Source organism: Brassica rapa, chromosome A06, assembly GCF_000309985.2.
Source record: "Brassica rapa cultivar Chiifu-401-42 chromosome A06, CAAS_Brap_v3.01, whole genome shotgun sequence".
NCBI lineage: Eukaryota > Viridiplantae > Streptophyta > Magnoliopsida > Brassicales > Brassicaceae > Brassica > Brassica rapa.
Window position 1 is genome coordinate 9,137,529 of NC_024800.2, and position 27,910 is coordinate 9,165,438.

Here is a 27,910-nt window from a genome sequence, read left to right on the forward strand (position 1 = left end):
GATAAGAAGACGTTATTTTGTATTAGATATGCATTTCAAGCTGCAGTCTATGCAATTTGGAGAGAAAGAAATAGGATCAGACATGGGGAAAAACCAATGCCGCTTTCTATTATCAAGAAGCTCACGGATAAGGGTGTTAGAAACAGGCTCAGCCTGATGAGAAGGAATGGAGGAAGGGGTATGGTGGGAGCTCTTCAATTTTGGTTCCAAACAAGAGTATAGGGATTATATGAGTAGTTAAGGTTGCTGGAAGTCTTTATTATTCTGGTCCACACTTAGTTGTAACAAGGCTTTTTGATTGAATAAAAATTTAACATTCTTTCAAAAAAAAAAAAAAAGAGCAGCTCACAACAATACTCGAAACATCTGGTGAGTTACTTTTCTTGTGCCACCAAAGAGAATAGGTTGCACGAGGTTATTGATGGGAAAATGATGAATGAGAATTATTATAGAGAGATCCAGGAAGCGGCAAGAGTTACTGTTAAGTGTACAAGAGCGACAAGAGAGGAAAGGCCAAAGATGAAGGAAGTAGATGCACAGCTTGAGGGTTTAAGAGTCACAAAAACCAAACATCAGCGGTCGGATCTAGCACTGGCTATGACAGCATCAATAATATAACAAGAATACACGTTTAATCTTGCCGCTGATTAGACTTGTAGGCACATTCTACTGGATATTTTCTCTTCCTTGATTGGTATTGTACACTTCTCTATCAGATTTAGTAATCGAAAAGTTTAGTGTTGGTGTTCAAATTTCCAAACTCATGAATCCTGTATCTATAAATAGACCAAGAGCAAGGGCATAGCTAAGGTTAAGATCGTCATTACCTATCTGAACCTCTTAATTCCAATGCCTTGACACACAAGAAAAGAGTCTCTTTGGTTTTGCCATTTTGGAGAAATACACCCTCCGTTGATAATATTATCAAGAGCCTTATGCCTACACCGTGAGTTATAATGTCATTTGGGCTGGTAATATCAAGGAAAAAAGAAAGGACATGACAGATAATCGACGGTTGACCATGTTGTGACCAGTGCCGTGCGAAGGTCTACGGGGGCTTGAGGCAAATCTAAAAATGAGGTCTTTTAATAAATTTTTTTTGATAAAAATATAATGTATAGTTAAAAAAAAATTAGCAGTACCATGATTTAAATTAGTAAAGATTAAGAAAAATTAATCACTTAATAGAACTCGTGAGTCTATGATTTATAAGTAGCTCTATAATAAACAAATAACTTTACCATAGTATAAATTAGTGTGAGATGTTAACTTAATAAAGACAAAAAACTAATAGCACTAGAAAAGATAAATTAATGACGAGGTCTATACTGAAAGAAATATATACCTTAATACAAGAAGAGATGGTGATGATTAAATAAAAAGAGACAAAATACATATAGATCAGATCATGTGGGATAATCCGTAAGAAATAAGATGTACAACTTTAAAAAATATATATAGATCATGTATAAAGTAGTTGAAATTTATTTTTCTTTTCTGTTTAGGGATTTTGATATCACAAAAGAGATCTTTCTTTCTAATTTTTGAAAATTGACAATAAAACAAAATATTTTTTTCTGATAAAAGAAAAGAAGAGTAACTGTGAGGATTCAAACTTCAGTTGATAAGATAATGTGTTTACTAAGACCATTATGCTACACAAGAATTTTGAAATTTTGGAGCTCTAAAATATCTATATATTTTGGGGGCCTGAGGCAAAAGCTTTTTTGATAACACATGAAGCACGCCTCTGGTTGTGACCGACCTGATCTCCTCACAGCCAATCATTCCACTAGTCAGATCAAATGTCTTTTGCCGGGAGCCAGATGCTCAGCTAGAGCTAGATGTCTATCACCATATTCAATCCTTCACTTAGATCTAACCCTCACGGGTTTGTTTTTGGATCTGTTACTTCACAAAACACTTCATATTATGTGAAACTGAAACATATATAAATATTAGACTCGATTTAGTATCTGATGTAGGATTTGTATTGCTTATTTATACTAGCCACCAAAAAGATGGACTTCAACTAGTTCACCAAAGTAGTCCACTGCTCTCTTTTAATATTCTATTCAATTAACCATATAATTAAACATAAATATTAGGTTTGGGTTAAAATCCGTAACATAAAAAAATCCGATCTATTCCCAGTTCAAAATGTAAAAAAATACTCAAATAAATTTTGTAGGGTGTTACAAAGTGTTATTGATCGAACCCGAACGAGTAACAAAAAAAAACCAAAAATTGAAAAAACCCAAAAATTATCTAAAAACCGATCGGAATGTCCAAATTGATAGACAATATAAATATATGAACCATAATTATGTATTTAAAATATTTAATTTAATATTTATTTTGATATAATATCTAAAAATAAATATTTAAAACTAAGTACCTTAAATACCTAATTCTAGATAAATAAATATATTTATATATTTCTTGTGTTTTGCTTTAAAATTTTAGCTTTTACTCCAGGTATACTTTATGTGTGTTTAGGATGTGATACAAATTAACAATAAAACTGATGAGTTATAAATAAACCCGACTTGTACTTACAAATTTACTAGAATGAGACTTAGGGTGTGATACAAATTTACTAAAACCGAAACCAATATGTTATATCCGAACTCGATCTGTACTTACAATTAAACTAGAATAGAACCTCGGGTGTGATACAAATTAAAATCAAAATCCGAAATCCCAATGGATACCCTGCTAAGCCTAATATAAATATCATGAATTTCTTTACCATTTCTTCACGTTTTGAAGATTCCTTGGACCTACCAACCCTTGTTATCTTTGTATACAACCAAAAAAATTATGGAGTCACTACCAAACGTGGCCGTCGGGTTAAGGTACTTAAACGTCTTCCTTGCGTTACACCGAAATGGTCATGACTGTGAAAACGAGTAAAGACAGAAACATCTCAAGACATGAGGTTAATCTCCTATAAAAAATCAAATACCTCAAGGAGATGAGAAAACACTCAAAAGTAAGAAATAAAGAAAGAAAGAGAGAAGATGAACAAGGTGCATGGTCTGTTCTTGGTGGTCATTTTCTCTCTTGCCTATGCACAGCTTGTTAAGTGTCAATCTAAGCCAAGTTGCCAAACTAAATGTGGCAACGTCTCAATCGAGTACCCTTTTGGCATTTCTCCAGATTGTTACTATGCGGGACATAGTACTTTCCTACTCACCTGTAATGAAACAACAAACAAGCTATTCACTGGCAACCTGCAAGTGATCAACATTTCTCACACCGGCGAGCTACGCATCCTCGAGTCTATAGCCTACTCTTGCTACAACAGCACAGATCTGACTGATAGAATTATCTACAACACTACTCTGGTTGACTTCACTCTTTCCAACAAGAACAGTTTCACTGCCGTGGGTTGTAACACTTACGCGGTAATGACCACGACTATTGGAGATCGAAGCTACTCAACTGGATGCTTGTCGTTATGCGATTCCACCACAAAGGAAGACGGGCTGTGTTCCGGTGAAGGCTGCTGCCACACCTCCGTTTCTAAGGGGAGCCAACGTTTCGTAATCAGATCAAGCCGCTTTGACAGCAGTGCGTATGTTAATAACTCTAATAATTGCTCCTACGCCTTTCTTGTCGAAGAAGGTATGTTTAGCTTCTTTCCTTCTCAAGATCTTAAGAATCTTCGAAATGTTACGGAGTTCCCTGTAGTACTGGATTGGTCTATCGGAAACCAGACATGCGAGCAAGCCGGAAACACAAGCATATGCGGTCAGAACAGCGTATGTACCAACTCTACTACTCGAGCCGGGTATAACTGCAAATGTAAAGATGGTTACGATGGGAATCCATACCTAGCCGAAGGCTGTCAAGGTACTATGTTTTTACTTTTTTTTATTTGATAAATACCTTAATAAATAAATTTGTATCATAAAATAATACATAATGAAAAAAAATGATCAAATTAGCATATGTATATCTATAGGATTTATTGGTTAAAAATTAGAGTTTAGATTTTAGAGATGAGATTTAGGGGTTTTGGTTCAGGTCTACAATTTAAAGTTTATTTACTACTTTACTGTATAAAGTTTAAAATAATAATAAAATTTTAAATACATATTTAAAATTTAAAATTATATTAAATATGTTATTCACCAAGAGCAATTTAGTTTTCTAACTCTTTAAATGATATTTCAGACATTTTCTTCCTTATGGACCAGTTTTGTGGTAGAAATTTTATTTTTGCTTTTTAGGAGATTGTTCTTTCTTTTTTATTTTTATTGTTACTTTTGTTCCTCACACATTTTTTGTGCTCTTTTTTTTTTCCCTTGGAACAGACATAGATGAGTGTACTACTAATAGCACTATCCATAGACATAACTGTTCGGGTTCCAGCACCTGTGAAAATATGATGGGGTACTTCCTTTGTAGGTGCCCATCTGGTTTTGACTTGAATGCCACCACCAATGGCTGTATGCGTAAACACAAGCCTGAATACTACGGATGGAGTCAAATTTTTCTTGGTAAGTTCCCTTCACTTGTTTTGGATTCTTTCATTTGGGAAAAAATCTCTCTCTAATCATCTCTGGGTTATGTGATCAGGAACAACCGTCAGCTTCTTGGCCATCCTACTTGTCGTTAGCTGTGTACAACAGAAAAGAAAGCACAGGAAAAACACCGAGCTCCGAAAACACTTCTTTGAGCAAAACGGTGGTGGCATGTTGCGGCAGAGACTCTCAGGAGCAGGGACATCAAATGTTGATGTCAAAATCTTTACTGAGGAAGGCATGAAAAAAGCAACTAATGGTTATGAAGAAAGCAGAATCTTGGGTCAGGGAGGCCAAGGAACAGTCTACAAAGGGATATTACCGGATAGCTCAGTAGTTGCTATAAAGAAAGCTCGGCTTGGAGACTGCAGCCAAGTAGAACAGTTCATCAACGAAGTGCTTGTGCTTTCACAGATCAACCATAGGAACGTTGTCAAGCTCTTGGGCTGCTGTCTAGAGACTGAAGTTCCCTTGCTGGTCTATGAGTTCATCAACAGTGGAACCCTTTACGACCACTTGCATGGTTCCATGTCTAATCCTTCTCTAACATGGGAGCACCGTCTGAGGATAGCCCTGGAAATTGCTGGAACTCTTGCCTACCTTCACTCCTCTGCTTCAATTCCAATCATCCACAGAGATGTCAAGACTGCTAATATACTCCTGGATGAAAACTTAACTGCAAAGGTAGCTGACTTTGGTGCTTCAAGGCTGATACCTATGGATAAAGAGCAGCTCACAACTATGGTGCAAGGCACTCTAGGTTACCTAGACCCAGAATACTACAACACAGGGTTGCTAAATGAAAAGAGTGATGTTTATAGCTTTGGAGTAGTCCTCATGGAACTGCTCTCAGGCCAGAAGGCATTGTGCTTTGAAAGGCCACAGCACTCAAAACATCTGGTGAGCTACTTTGCTTCTGCCACAAAAGAGAATAGGTTGCACGAGGTTATTGATGGGCAAATTATGAATGAGAATAATTATAGAGAGATCCAGGAAGCGGCTAGAGTTGCTGTAAAGTGTACAAGAGTGACGGGAGAGGAAAGGCCAAAGATGAAGGAAGTAGCTGCACAGCTTGAGGGTTTGAGAGTCACAAAAACCAAACATCAGCGGTCGGATGATTATCCTGAGCCAATGGAGATGGAGCATTTGCTCGGTCTTGAAATCTTGTCGGCACAAGGTGAAACCAGCAGCACTGGCTATGACAGCATCAAGAATATAACAAGAACACACGTTGAATCTGGCCGCTGATTAGAGTGTAGGTCACATTCCATTGGATCCTGATCATGTTTCTTTTCTCTTCCTTTATATCCTAGACATTTAAACCATATAGTAAAAGAAATGACATTCAAAAAACCCTCTGTGCTTGAGAGATTCTTGATTCTTCAGATCATTAATCATTGTATTTATAACCCTCGCAAAGGCATCTCCAACCTCACTCTATTTTCCCTTCTAAAATAGAGTTTAGAGTAAAAATGCTTCAATTGTACTATATTTTCTATTCTATAATAGTGTAAACCTATTTATTACTCTGTATATAGAGTAATTTTTTATTTTTTGTCCATCACTCTATTTTCACGCTAAAATAGAGTATCATTGGAGCAACATCCAACTCTATTATAGAGTTACTCTATTTTAAAGAAAAAATAGAGTGAACCATTGGAGATGGTCTAAGTGTCACAATCACTTTTTGGCTCCGAATATTATGATCCGCCTGCCCTACACCGCAGTTAACAATAACTAAAATTTTTACATACACTATATATCTATATGTTTTTATTACTGTATATCACTTGTCCTGTACCGCTCAATCCGATGTTACCATTCGGAGCATATATATAAAGTTATAAACCAAGAGCATAGCTGACTTTTCCTCATAAGTAAGGTCAAAATCATCATTTTTTTCTGAACCTATAATTCCGTTGTCTTGATAGATGATATGAAAGAAAAAAACCACTAAAAGCTTTTGGAGATATACACTCACCGTTGGTCAACTTTTTTGTATGGAGTTGTATGTTTTTTTGTTATAAGAACAGAGCATGATATGATCAGGAGCCTTAGGCCATCATCAGTGGTACAAACTGTTGCAAGGTTTCTCAGCATATGTTATAGCATTTAAAAATAAAAAACCAATAAGAAAACTAACATATCATTCAAGAGTTTCTCAAAAATAACATGTTTAGGTACAAGCTCTTTAAAAAAAAAAAAATTCATATTCTTATATATATTTTATTTACAAGAAACTTTTGTAGATATCCTCTCTGGACCACTGCAGCTGCCAGTCCTACATCTTCACTTATAATGATACTTTGCTTGGTAATATCAAGGAAAGAAGAGAAGACTGATGATAACTGAGGGTTGACGAAGAAGACTTGTACTAGTTGACCAATGTCTAATGGTTTTTCTCTTCAATAATCATATAATTAATCAAATATGACCTGAATTTATTTACCGTTTCTTCAGAGTTTGAAGATTCCTTGGACCTACCAACCGTTGTAATCTTTGTATACAACCAAAAAGAAAAAAATGGAGGCACTGTCAAACGTAGCCGTTGGGTTGGGTTACTTGAACGTCTTCCTTGCGTTACCACTGAAATGGTCCTGTCTGTATAGCTGGATTAGAAAGCGGCTGCGAGTAAAGAGAGAAACATCTCCTATAAGAAATCAAACACCTCAAGGAGATGACAAAAACACTCAAAAGTAAGAAAAAAAAAAGAAAGAAAGAGAGAAGATGAATAAGGTGCATGGTCTGTTCTTGGTGGCCATTTTCTCTATTGTTTATACACAGCTGGTTAATGGCCATTCTTTGCGAGGTTGCCAAAATAAATGTGGCAACCTCTCAATCGAGTACCCTTTTGGCACTTCTCCAGGTTGTTACTACGTGGAAGATCCTAGTTTCCTACTCACCTGTAATGAAACAACAAACGAGCTATTCTATGGCGTCAACATGCAAGTGATCAACATTTCTCACAGCGGCGAGCTACGCTTCCTCAAGTCTCCATCCTTCTCTTGCTACAACAGCACAGATCTGACTGATAGAATTACCTACAACACTACTCTGGGTAACTTCACTCTTTCCAACAAGAACAAGTTCACTGCCGTGGGTTGTAACACTTACGCCTTCATGACCACAACTTATGAAGATCGGAACTACTCGACTGGATGCTTGTCCATATGCGATTCCATCCCAAAGGAAAACGGGGTGTGTTCTGGTGAAGGCTGCTGTCATACCTCCCTCCCTAAGGGGAGCAAACGTTTCATAATCAGATCAAGCCGCTTTGACAGAGATGCGTCTGTTTATGACTTTAATCCTTGCTCCTACGCCTTTCTTGTCGAAGAAGGTATGTTCAGCTTCTCTCCTTCCCAAGATCTTCAGAATCTACGGAATGTCACGAAGTTCCCTGTAGTACTGGATTGGTCTATTGGAGGACAGACATGCCAGCAAGTTGCAAACAAAAGCATATGCGGCACGAACAGCCTGTGTTTGGATTCTACTACCGGAACAGGTTATAATTGCAAATGTAAAGCCGGTTACGATGGGAATCCATACCTTCCAGAAGGCTGCCAAGGTAACTATGTTTTGACTTCTTTCCTCTTTTAAGTGTTAATTGTTTTCCTCACACATTTCTTGTTGCATCTTTTTCCTTGGGACAGACATAGATGAGTGTACTACTAGTAGTACTATCCATAAACATAACTGTTCAGATTCCAGCACCTGTGTAAACACGATGGGCCACTTCCTTTGTAGTTGCCCATCTGGTTTTGACTTGAATGCCACCACCAATGGCTGCATGCGTAAACACAAGCCTGAAAACCATCCATGGATTATTATTGTTCTTGGTACGCCTCCCTCACTTGTTCTTGATTTTATCTTTTTGTAAATTAATTAAAACGACTCTCTAATCATTTATGGGTGATGTGATCAGGAACAACCGTCGGCTTATTCGCCATCCTGCTTGTTACTATCTGTGTACAACAGAAAATGAGGCACATGAAAAACATTGAGCTCCGGAAACAATTCTTTGAGCAAAACGGGGGCGGCATGTTAAGGCAGAGACTCTCAGGAGCAGGGCCATCAAATGTTGATGTCAAAATCTTTACTGAGGAAGGCATGAAAAAAGCAACTAATGGTTATGACGAAACTAGAATCTTGGGTCAGGGAGGCCAGGGAACAGTCTACAAAGGGATATTACCGGATAACTCCGTAGTTGCTATAAAGAAATCTCGGCTTGGAGACAGCAGCCAAGTAGAGCAGTTCATCAACGAAGTGCTTGTGCTTTCACAGATCAACCATAGGAACGTGGTCAAGCTCTTGGGATGCTGTCTAGAGACTGAAGTACCCTTGCTGGTCTACGAGTTCATCAACAGTGGCACCCTTTATGATCGCTTGCACGGTTCCATGTCTGATTCTTCTCTTACTTGGGAACACCGCCTGAGGATAGCAGTGGAAATTGCTGGAACTCTAGCATATCTTCACTCCTCTGCTTCTATTCCAATCATCCACCGTGATGTCAAGACTGCTAATATTCTCCTGGATGAAAACGTAACTGCAAAGGTAGCTGACTTTGGTGCTTCAAGACTGATACCTATGGATAAAGAGCAGCTCACAACTATGGTGCAAGGCACTCTAGGTTACTTGGACCCAGAATACTACAACACAGGGTTGCTAAACGAGAAGAGCGATGTCTATAGCTTTGGGGTAGTCCTGATGGAACTGCTCTCAGGCCAAAAGGCATTGTGCTTCGAAAAACCTCAACAGTCAAAACATCTTGTGAATTATTTTGCTTCAGCCATGAAAGAAAATAGGTTGCACGAGGTTATTGAAGGCCAAGTGATGAAAGAGAATAACCAGAGGGAGATACATGAAGCTTCAAGAATTGCTGTTGAGTGTACAAGACTGATGGGAGAGGAGAGGCCAAGGATGAAAGAAGTAGCTGCACAGCTTGAGGCCTTGAGAGTGTACAAGACTGATGAGAGAGGCCAAGGATGAAAGAGCCAGTAGCTGCAATGAGGCCTTGAGAGTCGGAAATGTTATCAGCACAAGGGGATACTAGTACCACTGGCTATGACAGCATGAAGAATGTGACAAGATTACACATTGAAGCTGGGCGCTGATATATATTTGTCCGTCCAGCTCTCACAAAATCACTTGTATCTCTTTTGTTTGTGAAAAAAATAAAGTCATTTATTTTTATGCTTCCTCTTATGTCCTCCAAAACATTTTTCTAAAAATAGAGTATCAAACATCAAGTTCAAGAACATGTATGCTTCGAGAGATTCTTGTAGATAATAAATAACCTTTTTTTTTGTATGGTCTGCAGCGTCTGCCAAAGTCATCAGATTAACAGTCTATTGTCAAGTTCTGTTACCGATTAGACTGCAATTTTCATATTTGAAAGATAATATGGTCACGTTAGAAAATTCCTAGTAACTATATCAACCAGCTTAACCTTTGAATAGTAGGAAAATAAAGTCACTGTTAACAAAACCAAATTGGTTTCCTCATAGTGAGGAAACTAACAAGATATCAAAGAAAAGATGAAAGGATTGGTACCTGAAGTTGTCACTATTAGACCTAATAAAAGGGACACGTAGGGATCTTTATATGGGGGAGATGACTCAGATGAAGCACATTATAATGTTCTCCTTTACGTGTTACATTTACATTGGCATGGTCTTGTTGAAATTTATGCTTGCAATTTCTGGGAAAATGAGTGAAGATATCATTTCATGTACATGGGTTTCTTATAAGAACAGGCCTCAAGTAGATGAGAGAAATTAAACTCAAAAGAGAAACACAGATAGAGAGAGAGAGAATAGAGGTAGAAGATGAAGGTGCATGGTGTGTTCTTGGTGGCTGTTTTCTTCTACCTTACGTATACACAGCTGGTCAAGGGGCAACTTCAACCTCACGAAGGTTGCCAAACTAGATGTGGTGAGGTTGAAATCAAGTATCCTTTTGGCATTTCTTCAGGTTGTTACTATCCTGGAGATGATAGTTTTAATATCACCTGTAAGGAAGATAGGTCATACGTGTTAGGCCACATTGAAGTGACAAAGTTTACTCACAGCAGCCATCTACAAGTTCTGCTTAACCGATCCTCTTATTGCGACGACGAGCAAGGAAAGAAAAACATATCCGTTGACAGCAATTATGATCTGGGTAATTTTTCCATTTCCACCAAAAACAAGCTTACTTTAGTAGGATGCAATGCTTTGGCACTGGTGGCCACTTCTGGAGATAAACCTTACGCAACTGTATGCATATCAGCATGCGAATCTCTACCAGCGGCAGATGAAAAATGTGACGGTGAAGGTTGCTGCACAACAGATATCTTTGACGAATGGGATAACTATTTTGTCGAAATTGGATCAACTCGCTTGCGGTTGCCGAACCAGGCTTCAGTGCATCATTTTCATCCTTGCGTCTACGCCTTTCTTGTCGAAGGTGGTAAGTTTAACTTCTCTCCTTCCCATGATCTTATGAATCTGCGGAATAAGACGACGTTCCCTGTGTTACTGGATTGGTCTGTTGGAAACCAGAGCTGCCAGAAAGTTGGAAACACAAACATATGCGGCGAGAACAGCGTATGTGCCAACTCTACTAATAGAAGAACCGGGTATATATGCAAATGTAAAGATGGTTACGAAGGGAACCCATACCTTTCGAATGAACACGGTTGCCAAGGTACTAATTAAGTAGTACTCTTTTCTTTTCGATTCAAACTATAAGATGTTTTTAGATTGTATTTGATGATTCAAATTAAAGAGTATTAAATTCATATTATTAAAAGCAACTTATTGAGTCAGAACATAAGGAGTACTAATATCTTTGAAACATAAGGAGTATTCATTTCCTTTTTCTTTCTTTTGATTGTTAATTGTTTTCCTCATACATTTCTTGTTGCGTTGTTGGCATCTTTTTCTTTGGGGGCAGACTTCAACGAGTGTGCTACTGGTAGACATAACTGTTCAGATCACAGCACATGTAAAGACAAGGTTGGAGGTTTCGAATGTGAGTGCCATTTTGGTTACCACTTCGATACCACCACTATGAGTTGCAAGTTAGATACCACCACTATGAATGGCAAGCGCAAGGGTATAGACTTTAGATGGCCTATGATTCTTATTGGTAAGCTTCCCTCACTTTGTTTCTTAAGTATTTACGCTTGCAGCTCATAATTAATCATCCTGCTTAGATGGGCTATGATCAACTCACTCCTGTGATGTTTGTGATCAGGAAACGCCATTGGCTTGTTGTTCATCCTGCTTGGCGTTACCTGTATGCAACAGAAAACAAAGCACCGGAAATACAAACTCCGACAAAAATTCTTCGAGCAAAACGGCGGCGGCTTATTGGTACAGAGACTCTCGGGAGCAGGGGCATCAAATGTTGATTTCAAAATCTTTACTGAAGAAGGCATGAAGGAAGCAACTAATAGTTATGAAGAAAGTAGAATCTTGGGCCAGGGAGGCCAAGGAACAGTTTACAAAGGGATATTGCCAGACAACTCAGTAGTTGCTATAAAGAAAGCTAGGCTTGGTGGAGACCGTAGCCAAGTAGAGCAGTTCATCTACGAGATGCTGGTGCTTTTACAAATCAACCATAGGAACGTTGTCAAGCTCTTGGGCTGCTGTCTAGAGACTGAAGTTCCCTTGCTCGTCTATGAGTTCGTATCTAATGGCACCCTTTACGACCACTTGCATGGTTCCATGTTTGATTATTCTCTTACATGGGAACACCGTCTGAGGATAGCAATAGAAGTCGCTGGAACTCTTGCATATCTTCACTCCTCTGCTTCTATCCCAATCATCCACCGTGATATCAAGACTGCTAATATTCTCCTGGATGAAAACTTAACTGCAAAGGTAGCTGACTTTGGTGCTTCAAAGCTGGTACCGATGGATAAAGATCAGCTCACGACTATGGTACAAGGCACTCTGGGTTACCTAGACCCGGAATACTTCACCACAGGGTTGCTGAACGAAAAGAGCGACGTTTACAGCTTTGGGGTAGTCCTCATGGAACTGCTCTCAGGTCAAAAGGCATTGTGCTTTGAAAGGCCAGAATACTCAAGACACCTGGTGACTTACTTTTCTTGTGCCACAAAAGAGAATAGGTTGCATGAGATTATTGACAGCCAAGCAATGAACGAGTATAATCAGAGGGGGATCCATGAAGCTTCACTAATTGCTGTTGAGTGCACAAGACTGATGGGAGAAGAAAGACCAAGGATGAAAGAAGTAGCTGCAAAGCTTGAGGGCTTGAGAGTCACGGAAACCAAACATCAGTGGTCGGATCGGTATAATGAGCCAGAGGTGAATGAGCACTTGATCTGCGTTGAAACCATATCAGGGCAAGGGGATACAAGTAGCACTGGTTATGATAGCATCAATAATGTAGCAAGGTTGCACATTGAAGGTGGCCGTTGATATTTTATTAGTCTTTTTTTTTTAATGAACATTGTCATTTATTTTATTATTTCTCTGCTCTATTGTCTATTTACATTGATGAACATTTATGCTTTTGACTGATTCTTGTATGTCCTCAAATCTGAGATATCACTATGGTTACAAAAAGAAATTAAAGAAACCACACAAAAAGACACATAATGTGATGATCAACACCGACCTCCTTCTTAGTTTCTTCATCTTTATCATCTTGTGGAGTTCATCAAAGATTCTGCTTGGATAGTAAGAGCGTACGCTTGGTCAAGAGACGGAGGAGGACTCATGGCCATGATTTGCCTTCTCAAAAAGCTTAGATCTTTGTTCAAACCCATCAGAAACGCGTAAAGCTGCTCCTTCTCTCTCACCTCTTTGTCTCGTTCCGACATCTCGCACGCAGTATCATATTCCGACAGCTCCATCCAAACACTATTCAGTTTCCCGAAGTATCTCGCAACCGAGTCGCCATCTTGCCTCATCAGATCAATTCTCTGACGAAGCTGTCGGATCCTCAACTCGACGCTTGGAACGAACATCATACGGAGATCATCCCAAGCTTTATGCGCCGTGTCTGCGTAACGCACGTAGTCTTGTAAGTTTTCGCTCAAGGAACTCATCATCCATAACTTGACCCTCGCGTTGCACACTTTCCATGGTTGATATAACGGCGAGGAAGGCTCAGGTAACACGACGGTACCGTCAACGAACCCTGTTTTGTTCTTGCTTCGAAGGAAACCGAGAAAATGTTTCTTCCAGGTGAAGAAGTTGTCTTCGTCTTGGTTGAGTATAACCATAGGGAGATTTTCGTCGGGTTGATAATCTGGATCCACATAGTAGGGAGATTCTGGATCGAGTTCGGCCATTGTCACTGTTCTCTGAGCTCTGTATAGTGTTTGTTTATCTTTTCTAGAGATTTGCTTTTTATCTCGCTACTGTTGGTAAAAGATAATGATTTATATATTCCAAAGTAACTACTTGGGTTTAACTGGGCCTTGGACTTCTCTTTCTAAACACAAAAGATTGTATTTTCATTCACATGAAAGTAGAAACCATCTCAAGTGACCATATGATTTCTTGTGTGTATTTCTTGGTGATATTAACACACTAAGTTTGAGTTTCATTCTTGGATTACGTTTTCATTACCAGTGGCATCTTATCTCCACTTGCACGGATACATGTTTGATCTTTCTATTACATGGGAAGACCACCTGAGGATAGCAGTGGCAATTGCTGGAACTCTTCTCTGCTTCTATTCCAATTATCCACCGTAATATCAAGACTGCTAATATTACCCTAGAGCTATAAACTGACTTTGGTGTTTCAAGGCTGATACCGAAGTATAAAGAGCAGTTCGAAAAGAGTGATGTTTATAGCTTTGGGGTAGTCCTCATTAAACTGCTTTGTGGCCAAAAGTTCATGTGCTTTGAAAGGCCACAGCAGTAAAAACATCTGGTGAGTTAATTTTCTTGTGCCACAAAAGAGAATAGGTTGCATGAGGTTGTTGACGGCCAAGTAATGAATGAATATAATCAGAGGGAGATCCAGGAAGCTGCATGAATTGATGTCGAGTATACAAGACTCATGGGAATGGAAAGGCCAAATATGAAAGAAGTAGCTGCAGAGATAAAGGATTTGAGAGGCACACAAACCATACATCAGTGGTAAGAACAGAATCCATCACTGCAAGGTGGTATTATTCAAGAAAAAACATAACAAGAAACACAGAGCATAAAACATAACACATGAAAACACAGATTTATAAAAAAAACATAACAAAAACAAAGAGTTGTTCGAGAGAAAACATTCTTCAGCATCTTGACGAGCTCATCCTCAATTCTGCTTTGTAAACCAAAGAGTAGGCTTCCTTCAACGAAGGAGGAGGATCCATGATCATGATTTGAGTTCTCACAAAGCTAAGCTCTTGATTCAAACCCATCAGAAACGCGTAACGCTCCTCCTTCTCTCTCGCCTCCTCGGCACGTTTCTTGATCTCGCACCGGCAACCGCCACACGCACACTCCGGCAAGCGATCATACTCCCAAAGCTCCATCCAAGCGATCCTCATCTTCCCGAAATATCTCGGCAACGAGTCACCATCTTGTCTCAGCGTCGGGATCCTCTGACGAAGCTGGTAGATCTTGAAGTCCACGCCCGGTACGAATATCATACGAAGATCATCCCAAGCTTTATGAGCCGTGTCGGCGTAACGCACGTAGTCTTGTAGGTTTTCGCTCACGCAGTTCATCATCCAACACTTGACCCTCGCGTCGCACACTCTCCATGCTTCGTATAGCGGAGAGGAAGGTTCTGGTGGTGTCGCGAAGGTGCCGTTAACGAAGTCGGTTTTGCTTTTGCTTAGAAGGGGTTGGAGAAAATGTCTTTTCCAGATGAAGTAGTTGTCTTCTGCTTGGCTGAGTATAACCATAGGGAGATTTTCGTTAGGTTGATAATCAGGATCGATGTAGTATGGAGATCTGGGATCGAGTTCGGGAGATAGGCTCGTCATACTTTCCGCCATTCTCTCTGCTTTTTGAGCTTTGAGTACCGAACCAACTACCTGACATACAACCACTACGGAACAGCAAAGACGCAGGGTATAAATAGAGAAGAGCAGAGAGAGAAAAGACTAGAGAGATAAAGTAGAGAGAAATCCGAGTTCGTCTTTACAACTATGAATTCTTCTTTTGTATTTTTCGCTTCGGCATTTTGTAAACACTTCATTAAACGAAACTTCTGACCCCATTAATCATTCTTATTTCTTGTTTAGTCTATAAATCCCTTGTTACTGGATTTAGGATTCAACACCGCTGATATTTAGTAGTCAGGGCTCTGTCAAATCACAGTGTGGCTGGCCGAAGATTTCATACTGACATTGAGATACCATTTTGGTTACAAAACAACACAAGATAAAAAGAAATTAAACTCTCAGATTTATAGAAAAGCATTAGACAATAAAAGAGAGAGAGAGTTGTGATGATTGTTCAAGCGAACACATTCTTCAGCTTCTTCTCTTTATTAACCAGCGCGTAGGCTTCATCTTTATATTTATTTTATTTAAGAAACACTTGTAGATATCCTCCTCTGGACCACTGCAGCTGTAAGCTGCCCTTAGTCCTAAATCTTCACTTATAATGACACTTTGCTTGGTAATATGATATCAAGGAAAGAAGAGAAGACTGATAACTGGGGGTTGACGAAGAAGACTGACTTGTACTAGCTGACCAATGTCTAATGGTTTTTCTATTCAATAATCATGTAATTAATCAAATATAGCCTGGATTTATCTACCATTTCTTCACATTTTGACGATTCGTTGCACCTACCAACCGTTGTAATCTTAGTATACAACCAAAAAAAAATGTAGTCACTTGCTAACGTAGCCGTTGGGTTGGGGTACTCGAACATCTTCCTTGCGTTACAACTGAAATTGTCCTGTCTGTATAGCTGGATTAGAAATGCTGCGAGTAAAGACAGATACATCTCCTATAAGAAATCAAACACCTCAAGGAGATGAGAAAACACTCAAAAGTAAGAAAAAAAGAAAGAAAGAAAGACAGAGAGAAGATGATTAAGGTGCATGGTCTGTTCTTGGTAGCCATTTTCTCTATTGTTTATTCACAGCTGGTTAATGGTCAATCTCGGCGAGGTTGTCAAACAAGATGTGGCAACGTCTCAATCGAGTACCCTTTTGGCATTTCTACTGATTGTTACTATGCCGGACAAGATAGCTTCAACCTCACCTGTAATGAAACAACAAACGAGCTATTCGCTGCCAACCTGCAAGTGATCAACATTTCTCACAGCGGTGAGATGCGCATCCTCAATCCTAGATCCTACACTTGCTACAACACAACAAATGTGACTGAGGGAACTTCCTACAACACAACTCTAAGGAGCTTCAGCCTTTCCAACAAGAACAGGTTCACTGCCGTGGGTTGTAACACTTACGCCTTCATGACCACAACTTATGACAACAAGAACTACTCGATTAGATGCCTGTCCATATGCGATTCCATCCCAAAGGAAAACGGGCTGTGTACTGGTGAAGGCTGCTGCCATACCTCCGTCCCTAAGGGGAGCAATCATTTCATAATCAGCTCAAGTCGCGTTGACAGGGAAGAAGGTATGTTTAGCTTCAATCCTTGCTCCTACGCCTTTCTTGTCGAAGAAGATATGTTTAGCTTCTCTCCTTACCGAGATCTTCAGAATCTTCGGAATGTTACGGAGTTCCCTGTAGTACTGGATTGGTCTATTGGAAACCAGACATGCAAGCAAGTCGGAAGCACAAGCATATGCGGTCAGAACAGCGTATGTTTGGACTCTACTACAAGAACCGGGTATAACTGCAAATGTAAAGCTGGTTACGATGGGAATCCATACCTTCAAGAAGGTTGCCGAGGTAACTATGTTTTAACTTCTTTTTTCTTTCTTTCATTCTTCTTTTGAGCGTTTATTGTTTTCCTCACACATTTTGTGTTGCATCTTTTTCCTTGGGACAGACATAAATGAGTGTACTAATAGTAGTCCTATCCATAGACATAACTGTTCAGGTTCCAGCACCTGTGTAAATACTATGGGCCACTTCCTTTGTAGTTGCCCATCTGGTTTTGATTTGAATGCCACAGCCAATGGCTGTATGCGTCAACACAAGCCTGAAAACCATAGATCGATTATAATTGTTCTTGGTAAGCCTCCCTCACTTGTTCTTAATTTTATCTTGTGTGAATTAAAACGAGTCTCTAATCATTTATGGGTGATATGATCAGGAACAACCGTCGGATTCATGGCCATCCTGCTTGTTGTTGTCTGTATACAACAGAGAATGAGACACATGAAAAACATTGAGCTACGGAAACAATTCTTTGAGCAAAACGGTGGTGGCGTGTTGAGGCAGCGACTCTCAGGAGAAGGGCCATCAAATGTTGATGTCAAAATCTTTACTGAAGAAGGAATGAAGGAAGCAACTAATGGCTATGACGAAAGTAGGATCCTGGGGCAGGGAGGCCAGGGAACAGTCTACAAAGGGATATTACCGGACAACTCCGTAGTTGCTATAAAGAAAGCTAGGCTTGGAGATTGTAGCCAAGTCGAACAGTTCATCAACGAAGTGCTAGTTCTTTCACAGATCAACCATAGGAACGTGGTCAAGCTCTTGGGCTGCTGTCTAGAGACTGAAGTTCCCTTGCTGGTCTATGAGTTTGTAACTAATGGCACCCTTTTTGATCACTTGGACGGTTCCTTGTTTAATTCTTCTCTTACATGGGAACACCGCCTGAGGATAGCAATAGAAGTCGCTGGAACTCTTGCCTACCTTCACTCTTCTGCTTCTATTCCAATCATCCACCGTGACATCAAGACTGCTAATATTCTCCTGGATGAGAACTTAACTGCCAAAGTAGCAGACTTTGGTGCTTCAAAGCTGATACCGATGAACAAAGAGCAGCTCACGACTATGGTACAAGGCACTCTGGGTTACCTAGACCCAGAATACTTCACCACAGGGTTGCTGAATGAAAAGAGTGACGTTTACAGCTTTGGGGTAGTCCTGATGGAACTTCTCTCAGGTCAAAAGGCATTGTGCTTTGAAAGGCCAGAGTACTCAAGACACTTGGTGAGTTACTTTTCTTGTGCCACAAAAGAGAAAAGATTGAATGAGATTATAGACAGCCAAGTAATGAACGAGTATAATCGGAGGGAGATTCAGGAAGCTGCACTAATTTCTGTTGAGTGCACAAGACTGATGGGAGAAGAAAGACCGAAGATGAAAGAAGTAGCTGCAAAGCTTGAGGGCTTGAAAGTCTCGGAAACCAAACATCAGTGGTCGGATCGGTATACTGAGCCAAGGGTGAATGAGCAACTGAGCTATGTTGAAACCATATCAGCGCAAGGGGATATGAGTAGCTCTGGTTATGCATCAAGAATGTAGCAAGGTTGCACATTGAAGGTGGCCGCTGACATTTTATTAGTCAAAGCTCAGTCAAAATCACATCTAAGTCTTTTTTTTTTAATGAACATTGTCATTTCTTTTTTATTGTTTCTCTGCTCTGTTGTCCATTTACATTCATGAACATTTATGCTTTTGACTGACTCTTGTATGTCCTCAATAGTCATGTTCATGGTTCCCTCTGAATATTATTTCAATACAAATCAGAAATACCACTATGGATACAAAAGAAACCAAAAGAAAGAAACACCAGAATTTAAAAGAAAGCACAAAAAGACAGATAATTTGATGATGATCACGGACCTGCTTCTTAGTTTCTTCAGCATCTGGTCTTCATCTCTCTCAGCTTTGTATACTGTTTGTTTATATTTTCTAAGGGTTGTTTTTCTATTCAGCTACTGTTCGTAATGATAATATGATTTTCTATATTCAAAAGTAACTACTTGGGTTATACTTGGCCTTGGACTTCTCTTTCTAAGCCTAATACCTGATAGTAGAAAGATAGAAACCATCTCACCCATATGATATCTTGTGTGTATTGCTTGGTGACATTAACACACAGAGTTAGGTGAATATGAGTTTCATTCTTGAATTTCATTTTCATTACCAGTGGCATCTTATCGATCATATGCATGGTTCCATGTTTGATCTTTCTCTTACATGGGAACACCATCTGAGTAAATTGCTGGAACTCTTGCCTATCCTCACTCCTCTGCTTCTATTCCAAGTTTTTCTGGTGAATTTTCATAGAGATAAGCAAATGAATGAAAGATGTGATTTGAATATGAGCGCAAACAAAAAGAATGAAATGAGAGAGTGTTCAGGAGGAGGTCCAGTTAACCAAAAAGAGAATAGGGTTGGTTAAAAAAAGGACAAGGTTTCATTAGCATGATATGATTCGTGTCGTGCCATCCCTTTGTCAAGTTCTCTGTCCAACCCCATCAGATACGAGTAGCACTAGCTACAATAGGATCAAGACCGTAGCAACGTTAAACATTTAAAGCTAGCCGATGATACTTAATAGTCACGGCTCTGTCAAAACTCACATTGAAGCCGGCCGCTGTTTTTATATTGACATTGAGATACCATTATGGTTACAAAACAACACAAGATAGAAAGAAACACTCAGATTTTAAAGAAAAGCATTAAACAATAAAACAGAGAGAGAGAGAGTTGTGATGATTGTTCTTCAACCAAACATATTCTTCAGATTCTCCTCGTTATTAACCAGCGCGTAGGCTTCGTCCAGCGAAGGAAGAGGATCCATCATCATGATCTGAGTCCTCACATATCCTAAATCTTCATCCAAACCCATCACAAACGCGTAACACTCCTCCTTCTCCCTCCCCTCCTCCGCTCTTTTCTTCACCTCGCAACGGCAGCCACCACAGGAACACTCCGGCAAGCGATCGTACTCCCTCAGCTCCATCCAGGCGCTCCTCATCCTCCCGAAATACCTCGCCACCTCGTCGCCATCTTGCCTCATCGCCAAGATCCTCCGACGAAGCTGGTTGATCTTAAAATCCACGCTCGGGACGAATATCTTCCGGAGATCCTCCCAAGCTTTACGCGCCGTGTCCGCGAAAGCCGCGTGGGCTAGTAAGTCTTCGCTCACCGAACTCATCATCCAAGACATAACCCTCGCGTTGCACACTTCCCAGGGTTGATACAACGGGGAGGAAGGTTCGGGGATCTCTACGGTACCGTCGACGAACCCGGTTTTGTTCTTTCTTCGAAGGAATTGGAGGAAAAGATTCTTCCAGGTGAAGTAGTTGTCGTCGGCTTGGCTTAGTATAACCTTAGGGAAATTCTCGTTGGGTTCGAAATCTGGATCGACGTAGTAAGGAGATCTGGGATCGAATTCGGGAGATAGGATCGTGGTACTTTCCGCCATTGACACTGCTCTCTGAGCTTTGTACACTGTTTTGTTTATACCGTCTAGGGATAGCTTTTTATCCCGCTACTAATTTGAAAAGACGATGACAACTAGCCGTTATATGATTTTTATCCGCTACTGTTTGAAAAGGTACTGATAATCAATGTTGAAATGAAAAACAATTAATTTGTAGGAAAGCACTAACAAATTTTGTTTATATGATGTATAAATTTTCCTTTGATCAAATATATAAACCATACAAAAATTTAAATTTATTTTATACTAGGTGATTTTCCCGTGCTCATGCACGGGTATAAATATTTTTGAAGTAAATATACTATAATAATTGATTGCTATTTACTTTTAATTTTTAATTAATTTATATTTTGTATGCATCATTTTAATTTATAATATTATATTACTTTAATAATACATATGATTTTATATATGTTATGTTTAATCGGTTTTGTTGTTTTTACAGTCAATTTAGTTATCATTTCCGTAATTTGGATTGCATCTCTGAATTCAACTATAATATTTTTTATTTTAAATATATTAAAATTTTGATTAATTTCTTATTTGCATTTAGGTGGTTTTTGTCTTAAATATATAGATATATTTTATGAAGATTATGTATAACTTTAAATATTTTGTGCTTAGACTAAAAAAAATAAAATAAACTAAAGTGTCTGATTTCAGTTTACATAAATTAATATAACGATAATATTTTGAAGTCTCATGCATATATCTACATATAAATTTTAGAAAATAACTAAATTGTAACAGTTGTTTAATATTTTATTTTCATTTTAATATGTTTTGAGTTGTTCTATGATTTATATTTATAAAATAAATTACTATTCTTATAAAATTATATATTCTTATTGTAGTTAAATCTATGATTTTAGATATAAGTTAGATTAGTCGAATCACTCATGTTGTGAGTATATTGAGTTACTGTTATTCTTTCAAATTCAAATGATATATTTTTATTTTTTATTATAATCAAGTCAAATCAAATCAATTTTATTTATCGTTTAAACGTGCATGTATTTTCATAATATTTATCAAATTATATATTGATGTTTTTAAAAATATATTATAAAATGAAGTGATGCTCAATAGGAAGTTACATACATAAGTAGGTGATACATTTTTGGAAGCTCATGAACACATATTAATATTTACAATAATTAAAATATTCTATAAATTCTAAATAACTTTATGCCTTTGATTTATTGAATGAAAACTAAAATTTATTTAAAATAATATTAAAAATGAGAATTCAGATTTACTTTGGTATTTTGATTATGGTTATATTAAGTTCCACAAACATAAAATTTAAAAGAAAAAGTAATATTAAGAAAACAAATAACTTTAATAATGATAAAATATAATATATCTATTTTGCAACTATTTGATTTTTTTTGTTTTCATTATCTCTTAAAAATAAGCAGTACACAAAATTGTGATTTGATTTGAAAATAATATTATATAAGTAAAATATAATTTATCGATATTGTTTTTGATGTAATTGAAAGCTATTATAATCAACAAAATATATGAAAAATAAATAAATCACTTCAATAATACTAATTATAAACTATTTTTAGTCAATTAAACATATATTAATGGTTGATGTCACCAGAACGATACCACGTTAGATTTAAACCAAATGACATTAATTTGTCTATAATTTAACATATACCAAAATAATTTATGTTTCATCAGGAATTAATACCCAAAATTTTGGGAAACACCCCACCCACATCTTTGAAAAAGGATAAAACTATTCAAGCAAGATTATGTTATCTGTTTCAAAATAATTACACTTTCAACCAATTTTTTAAACTCAAACATTTCACTCTATTTCTAATTTTCACGTTTCCTTAGACTGTTTTCTGATTTATACATTTAATTTTCCTAGACCAAACCAAAAGCTGTTCTTGCCTTCTTGGCTTGAAGCAATATCAAGAGGAAAAGCAGATGGTAACAATATCTGACTCAGCTTCCCTAAGCGTGTAAGTAGGACGCTGCGAGAGTGAAAAATAACAGAAACAAAACTCACATCACCAATCAGGTTTTGTAGACAAGGGGTGAAGTTGTGACTCCTCAGCCATATATACTTCTTGTTGAGAAGAAATTTACTGATCGAGAACGACACACATATTCCATTAGGACATACAGAAGAGAGGAGTCATGTGCACTGGCATTGAGACAGTTCATGTTATAAGAAAATCATGGTGGCCCTCCTGAATAGGTATCAAGATATCTTCTATTATGACAATTTTTTTTGTGAGAGAATACCCAAAATTTTGGAAAACCATCACATCTTTGAAAAAAAAAATGAAACTATTCAAGTAGATTATTTTATTTGCTAGATGTGGTTTGATTGAGCCTTGGTTCTCCTCAGCCCAAAATATTAATTAAGGACTGACCAAACCAAAAGCTGCTTCTGGTTTCAAGCAATACAAGAAGAAAACAGCTTTTAGGGAGAAGAGTTAAGCATTTGGGTGTGTACAAATGATACTTTATTATGATGGTACGCGGTAACAGTATCTGACTCACTCAGCTTCCCTAAGCGTGTAAGTAGGAGACTGCGAGTGAAAATAACAGAAACAAAACTCACATCACCAATCAGGTTTTGTAGAGAAGCGGTGAAGTTGTGACTTGCCAGCCATATATACTTCTAGTGGAGAGGCAATTTACTGACTAAAAACGACACGCACATATTCCATTAGGACATACAGAAGAGAGGAGTCATGTGCACTGGCATTGAGACAGTTCATATTATAAGAAATTCATGGTGGCCCTCTGTGTTTTCAGTGAATGAAAACTAAAAACAACAAACACATGGTTACTTGTATATCAGGCTAGTGAAAGACATCAACATGTTGATCTAGTTATGCTAGTGACAGTAACTTTAATACAAATAGTAAGTAATTTGGGAGAAAAGGACGCACTTGCTGATGCAATCCAAAACACGATTTTGGTTTGGTGAATTTTCATAGAATAAAAGATGTGAGTTGAATATGAGCGGACAAAGAGAATGAAATGGGGAGAATGTTCAAGAGGTGGTCCAGTCAACCAAAAGAGAATAAGCTTCGTTAAAAGAAGGACGAGGTTTCATAAGCATGATTCGTGCCATCCCTTTGCCAAGTTTTCTATCCAAACCCATCAGAAACCCGAAAAGCTTCTCCTTCTCTCTCGCCTCTGAGGCCCTTTTCGCCACGTCGCACACACAACCGCCGCAGGCACACTCCGGCAACGGATGATACTCCAACAGCTCCTGCCAAGCAAGATCCAGTTCCTGGAAATAGACGGCCAGCGAGCGACCACCTTGCATGGGCATCGCGGTCGTCTCGCGAAGCTGATGGATCTTCCAATCGACGTTAAGAGCATAGACAAGAGAATGCGTGATGTCCACGTCATTGTTCGAACCAATCAGAAACCCGAAAGCCTTCTCCTTGTCTCTCGTCTCTTTAGCCCGTTTCGAGATCTCGCACGTGCAACCTTCGCATAAACACTCCGGCACGGGATCATACTCAGACAGCTCCTGCGAAGCAAGATCCAGCTTCGCGAAAAAACTGGCGACTGAACCACCGCCTTGAGTCATCGTTGCGATCTTACGTCGAAGATCGTAGATCTTAAACTCGGAGCTAGGGGCAAATATACGACGGATATCATCCCAGGCTTTATGCGCCGTCTCGGCGAAAAACACATAGTACTGCAGCGCTGGGCTCACCGAGTTTAGCAGCCAACACGTGACCATCTCGTTACACTGTTTCCATGCGTCGTAAAACGGTGAGGAAGGGTCGGGTCTAACGAGGGTGCCGTCGACGAAACCTGTTTTCTTCCTGATTCCAAGGGATTCAACAATATCTCTTTTCCTTGCGAAGTAGTTGTCTTCGGCTTCGCGGAGTATAACCGTAGAGAGCTTGTTTTCCGGTCGAAAATCTGGATCAAGATAATAGGGAGATTCAGGATCGTGCGTGGGAGATAGGCTCATCCTAGTTTCCAGACTTATCACTGAGCTTTGGTGACCTTTTTTGTTTTGTTTCTCTATGGTTTGCTTTTTATACATGAAGTCTCTCTTTACTCATTCCCAGTCCCAGCTGGTAAGTATCTAGAGTATTTGACTCGTACTTATCTATATAGGTTTATTTTTGGGTATAATGATTTACTAGGTGACCGGTCCGCACCCTGTGCGGGCATAAGAACATGATCGGTTCGCACCCTGTGTTCTCTCTCGGCCCGTACCTCACGAGAGGGAACACAGTAACGTCAGTATGAAGAAGCAGATATTGTGTGTTGTATAATTGCAACGTCACAAAATATTTTGTGTGTTTACGAAGATACTTTCATTCAAAAAATGAAATAAATAATGTATAGTTTTAGAAGTAACAGATTTTATATTATCATTAATTAGAATTGTATTGTATATGTTTCGTAATTCTTTATTTTAGGTGAATAATATTATTTTTTCATAAATAATAAACAAACATTTATGTAGACATATTAAAAGAAAATATAATAAAAATCAAAATATTATCCATAAATAATATAAATTATGAAGTACATTTCTCGATAAAGAAAGCAAATTCAATTAGAAACGTGCAAAAAATTTAATAAATTTTGTAAGCAATTTGACGGGTTAACATTATTTGATAAATTTATAAATTTCTAAATTTTATTGAACATGAAATAATATTAAATTGACATACCGTCATCGGTCTCCTAACTCATCACAACCCATCTGGTAAATATAAAAAATAAATAATTGTAACAGTTTATATATTTTAAAATTTGTATTTGAAAAAAAGTAGATTAAAATTACGTACCGTGACTACGGAATATTCTGACAAATTTGTTTGTAGACAACATTCAATGTTTTTGTCTTCGGCTTCCCTTTTTTACCAGTTATTATGATTTTTAATCCAGATCTCGACTTAACTCTTGAAAGTACAACTTTGCCTTGCATTTTGTAAGCATTTTATAAAATATTTTAAAATTATGATAAATTTATTCTTTAAACAACGATAAATAATTTAAAAATAATAAGCATAAACATTTTTGAAATTTGTAATATTTAAAATAGTTATTATATAATTATATTCGAACACATTTCATCAAGTAGAGGATAAAACTATTATAATTATCTTATATAAAATTTCGTTCATTTATTTTATAGGTTATAAATATTAAAAGTAATAAATAAAACATTATTAGTCTTTCAATAATTTAGAGAATAGTTTCCATAAATTATTATTTGTAATATTCGTTAGATTATATGGCAAGTGATGTTAAACGTCAATAAGTTAAACAATTCTTCCATATTTGGAAAACATATATATATATATATATATATAACAATGACAAATTAAATGGTAGAGTATGTAAACACCTGTTTTCTACCAGCGTGAGTTAGAACACCGCTGTATTTAAGAATCATAAGGGCCTCTACAGGTCTTTATTCTTCGTCTTCATCATCCCACTTCAGCGGCTTCAGTTGAACCTTCCTGTATATCCCTGAGAAATTTCCTCCCTGCGCCATTTCAAAAGGTTCTCTGTTGTGAGAAAATGACCTCATGAATTAAATAAAAAATGCATAATGCTAGCTTACTTATAAGATAGTATATTCAACAAAATAAAATGATATAAGATAGTATTACTAAATGATACTATGTAATATTTTCCCGGACAATATTCAACAAATAGAGAGAAAGTAATAAAGAACCTCTTCAAGAACTGCTTTAACTTGGCGAAGCTTCTCAGCATGTTCAATCAAGGTTTTCTGGATCACTATCACTCTCACGACCTGGTCTACATATAAAAAAAGGAAGACCATATTGTCGTTACCAGTATTCAACACATGGAAAAGATAGACCATACATGCTTTTTGGAGACAAAACACAAAGAGTTAAGTTCAGGGTTCTAAAGATGAGGAGCCTTTGCGTCTAAACACATTTTTCTTAGCACACAAGCAGCATTGTCGTAATACCTTAATAGTATGAGAGGAGAGATTTGTGAATAATACTTTAAAGAATGAAAAGAGAATGTTTGTATTTTAAGACATTGGGTGTCTCCTATATATATACAGTTGATTTATTCTCATATTAATGATTTTAATATTTTGCACAATAAATAATAAAATCGTTTAAGGAAAGATATTAAATGTGTATTGTCAAAAAATGATTTGCATATGATATGATTTTAACTTGCGCAAGTAATCCATATTAGAAAGGTAAGTTATTAAAAACAAACAACCTAATTAGAAACATTAAAATATTTTGTAAGCAATATAATAAATATGATATCAACATGCGCAAGTTTACCGTTTGAATAATACGGAAAGTTTTTAATATTTGTCTTAATTCTAAATCTTGCCCAAGAGTAAATTAAATCGATAAAAATTTAATGATTTCAACTTGCGCAAGTAATCCATATTGTGAATAAGTGATTTGCATATTTAATGATTTCAACTTGCGCAAGTAATCTATATTAGAAAGGTAAGTTATTAAAAACAAATTTTGTCAATAAGTTATTTGCATATTTAATGATTTCAACTTAAACGATATTAAATGTGTATTGTCAAAAAATGATTTGCATATGATATTATTTTAACTTGCGCAAGTAATTCATATTAGAAAGGTACGTTATTAAAAACAAACAATCTAATTAGAAACATTAAAATATTTTGTAAGCAATATAATAAATATGATATCAACATGCGCAAGTTTACTGTTTGAATAATAAGGAAAAGTTTTTAATATTTGTCTTAATTCTAAATCTTGTCCAATGGTAAACTAAATCGATAAAATTTAATGATTTCAACTTGTGCAAGTAATCCATATTGTGAATAAGTGATTTGCATATTTAATGATTTCAACTTGTGCAAGTAATCTATATTAGAAAGGTAAATTATTAAAAACAAATTTTGTCAATAAGTTATTTGCATATTTAATGATTTCAACTTAATCGATATTAAATGTGTATTGTCAAAAAACGATTTGCATATGATATGATTTTAACTTGCGCAAGTAATCCATATTAGAAAGGTAAGTTATTAAAAACAAACAACCTAATTAGAAACATTAAAATATTTTGTAAGCAA

The 27,910-nt window shown here is 37.4% G+C and overlaps 5 protein-coding genes and 2 pseudogenes across 7 annotated transcripts; 5 read left to right on the forward strand and 2 right to left on the reverse strand.

Moving 5' to 3' along the window:
- The first annotated feature begins 1,153 nt into the window (after positions 1-1,153).
- Positions 1,154-9,784, forward strand: LOC103872913 (wall-associated receptor kinase 5). Of its 3 annotated transcripts, XM_033272670.1 has the most exons (4): positions 1,154-3,858; positions 4,323-4,508; positions 4,588-5,693; positions 9,557-9,784. In XM_033272670.1, exons 1-4 carry the CDS (start codon positions 3,024-3,026, stop codon positions 9,641-9,643), a joined length of 2,214 nt encoding a protein of 737 aa, XP_033128561.1. In that variant the 5' UTR covers positions 1,154-3,023; the 3' UTR covers positions 9,644-9,784. The 3 variants fall into 3 exon arrangements, with proteins under 3 accessions (XP_033128561.1, XP_009149598.1, XP_018514961.1); XM_009151350.3 differs by lacking the exon at positions 9,557-9,784 and having other exon boundaries at positions 4,588-6,013; XM_018659445.2 differs by lacking the exon at positions 9,557-9,784 and having other exon boundaries at positions 3,624-3,858; positions 4,417-4,508; positions 4,588-6,013.
- LOC103872914 (wall-associated receptor kinase 2) lies at positions 7,202-9,534 on the forward strand. Its single transcript, XM_009151351.3, has 3 exons — positions 7,202-8,097; positions 8,183-8,368; positions 8,455-9,534. The coding sequence occupies exons 1-3, from the start codon at positions 7,260-7,262 to the stop codon at positions 9,516-9,518; spliced, it is 2,088 nt and encodes a 695-aa protein (XP_009149599.2). The 5' UTR covers positions 7,202-7,259; the 3' UTR covers positions 9,519-9,534.
- Positions 9,785-10,071: 287 nt separating the features above from the next.
- On the forward strand, positions 10,072-14,759 carry LOC103872915 (wall-associated receptor kinase 1). The gene is made up of 3 exons (XM_009151352.2): positions 10,072-11,216; positions 11,466-11,660; positions 11,769-14,759. Exons 1-3 carry the CDS (start codon positions 10,358-10,360, stop codon positions 12,959-12,961), a joined length of 2,247 nt encoding a protein of 748 aa, XP_009149600.1. The 5' UTR covers positions 10,072-10,357; the 3' UTR covers positions 12,962-14,759.
- LOC103872916 lies at positions 13,186-13,839 on the reverse strand. Its single transcript, XM_009151353.3, has one exon. It carries the CDS (start codon positions 13,837-13,839, stop codon positions 13,186-13,188), a length of 654 nt encoding a protein of 217 aa, XP_009149601.1.
- On the forward strand, positions 14,013-14,689 carry LOC117126063 (annotated as a pseudogene).
- Positions 14,760-14,783: 24 nt separating the features above from the next.
- On the reverse strand, positions 14,784-15,494 carry LOC103872917. Its single transcript, XM_009151354.3, has one exon. The coding sequence runs from the start codon at positions 15,492-15,494 to the stop codon at positions 14,784-14,786; it is 711 nt and encodes a 236-aa protein (XP_009149602.1).
- A 944-nt stretch (positions 15,495-16,438) lies between these two features.
- LOC103872918 lies at positions 16,439-20,062 on the forward strand (annotated as a pseudogene).
- The last annotated feature ends 7,848 nt before the right edge of the window (positions 20,063-27,910 follow it).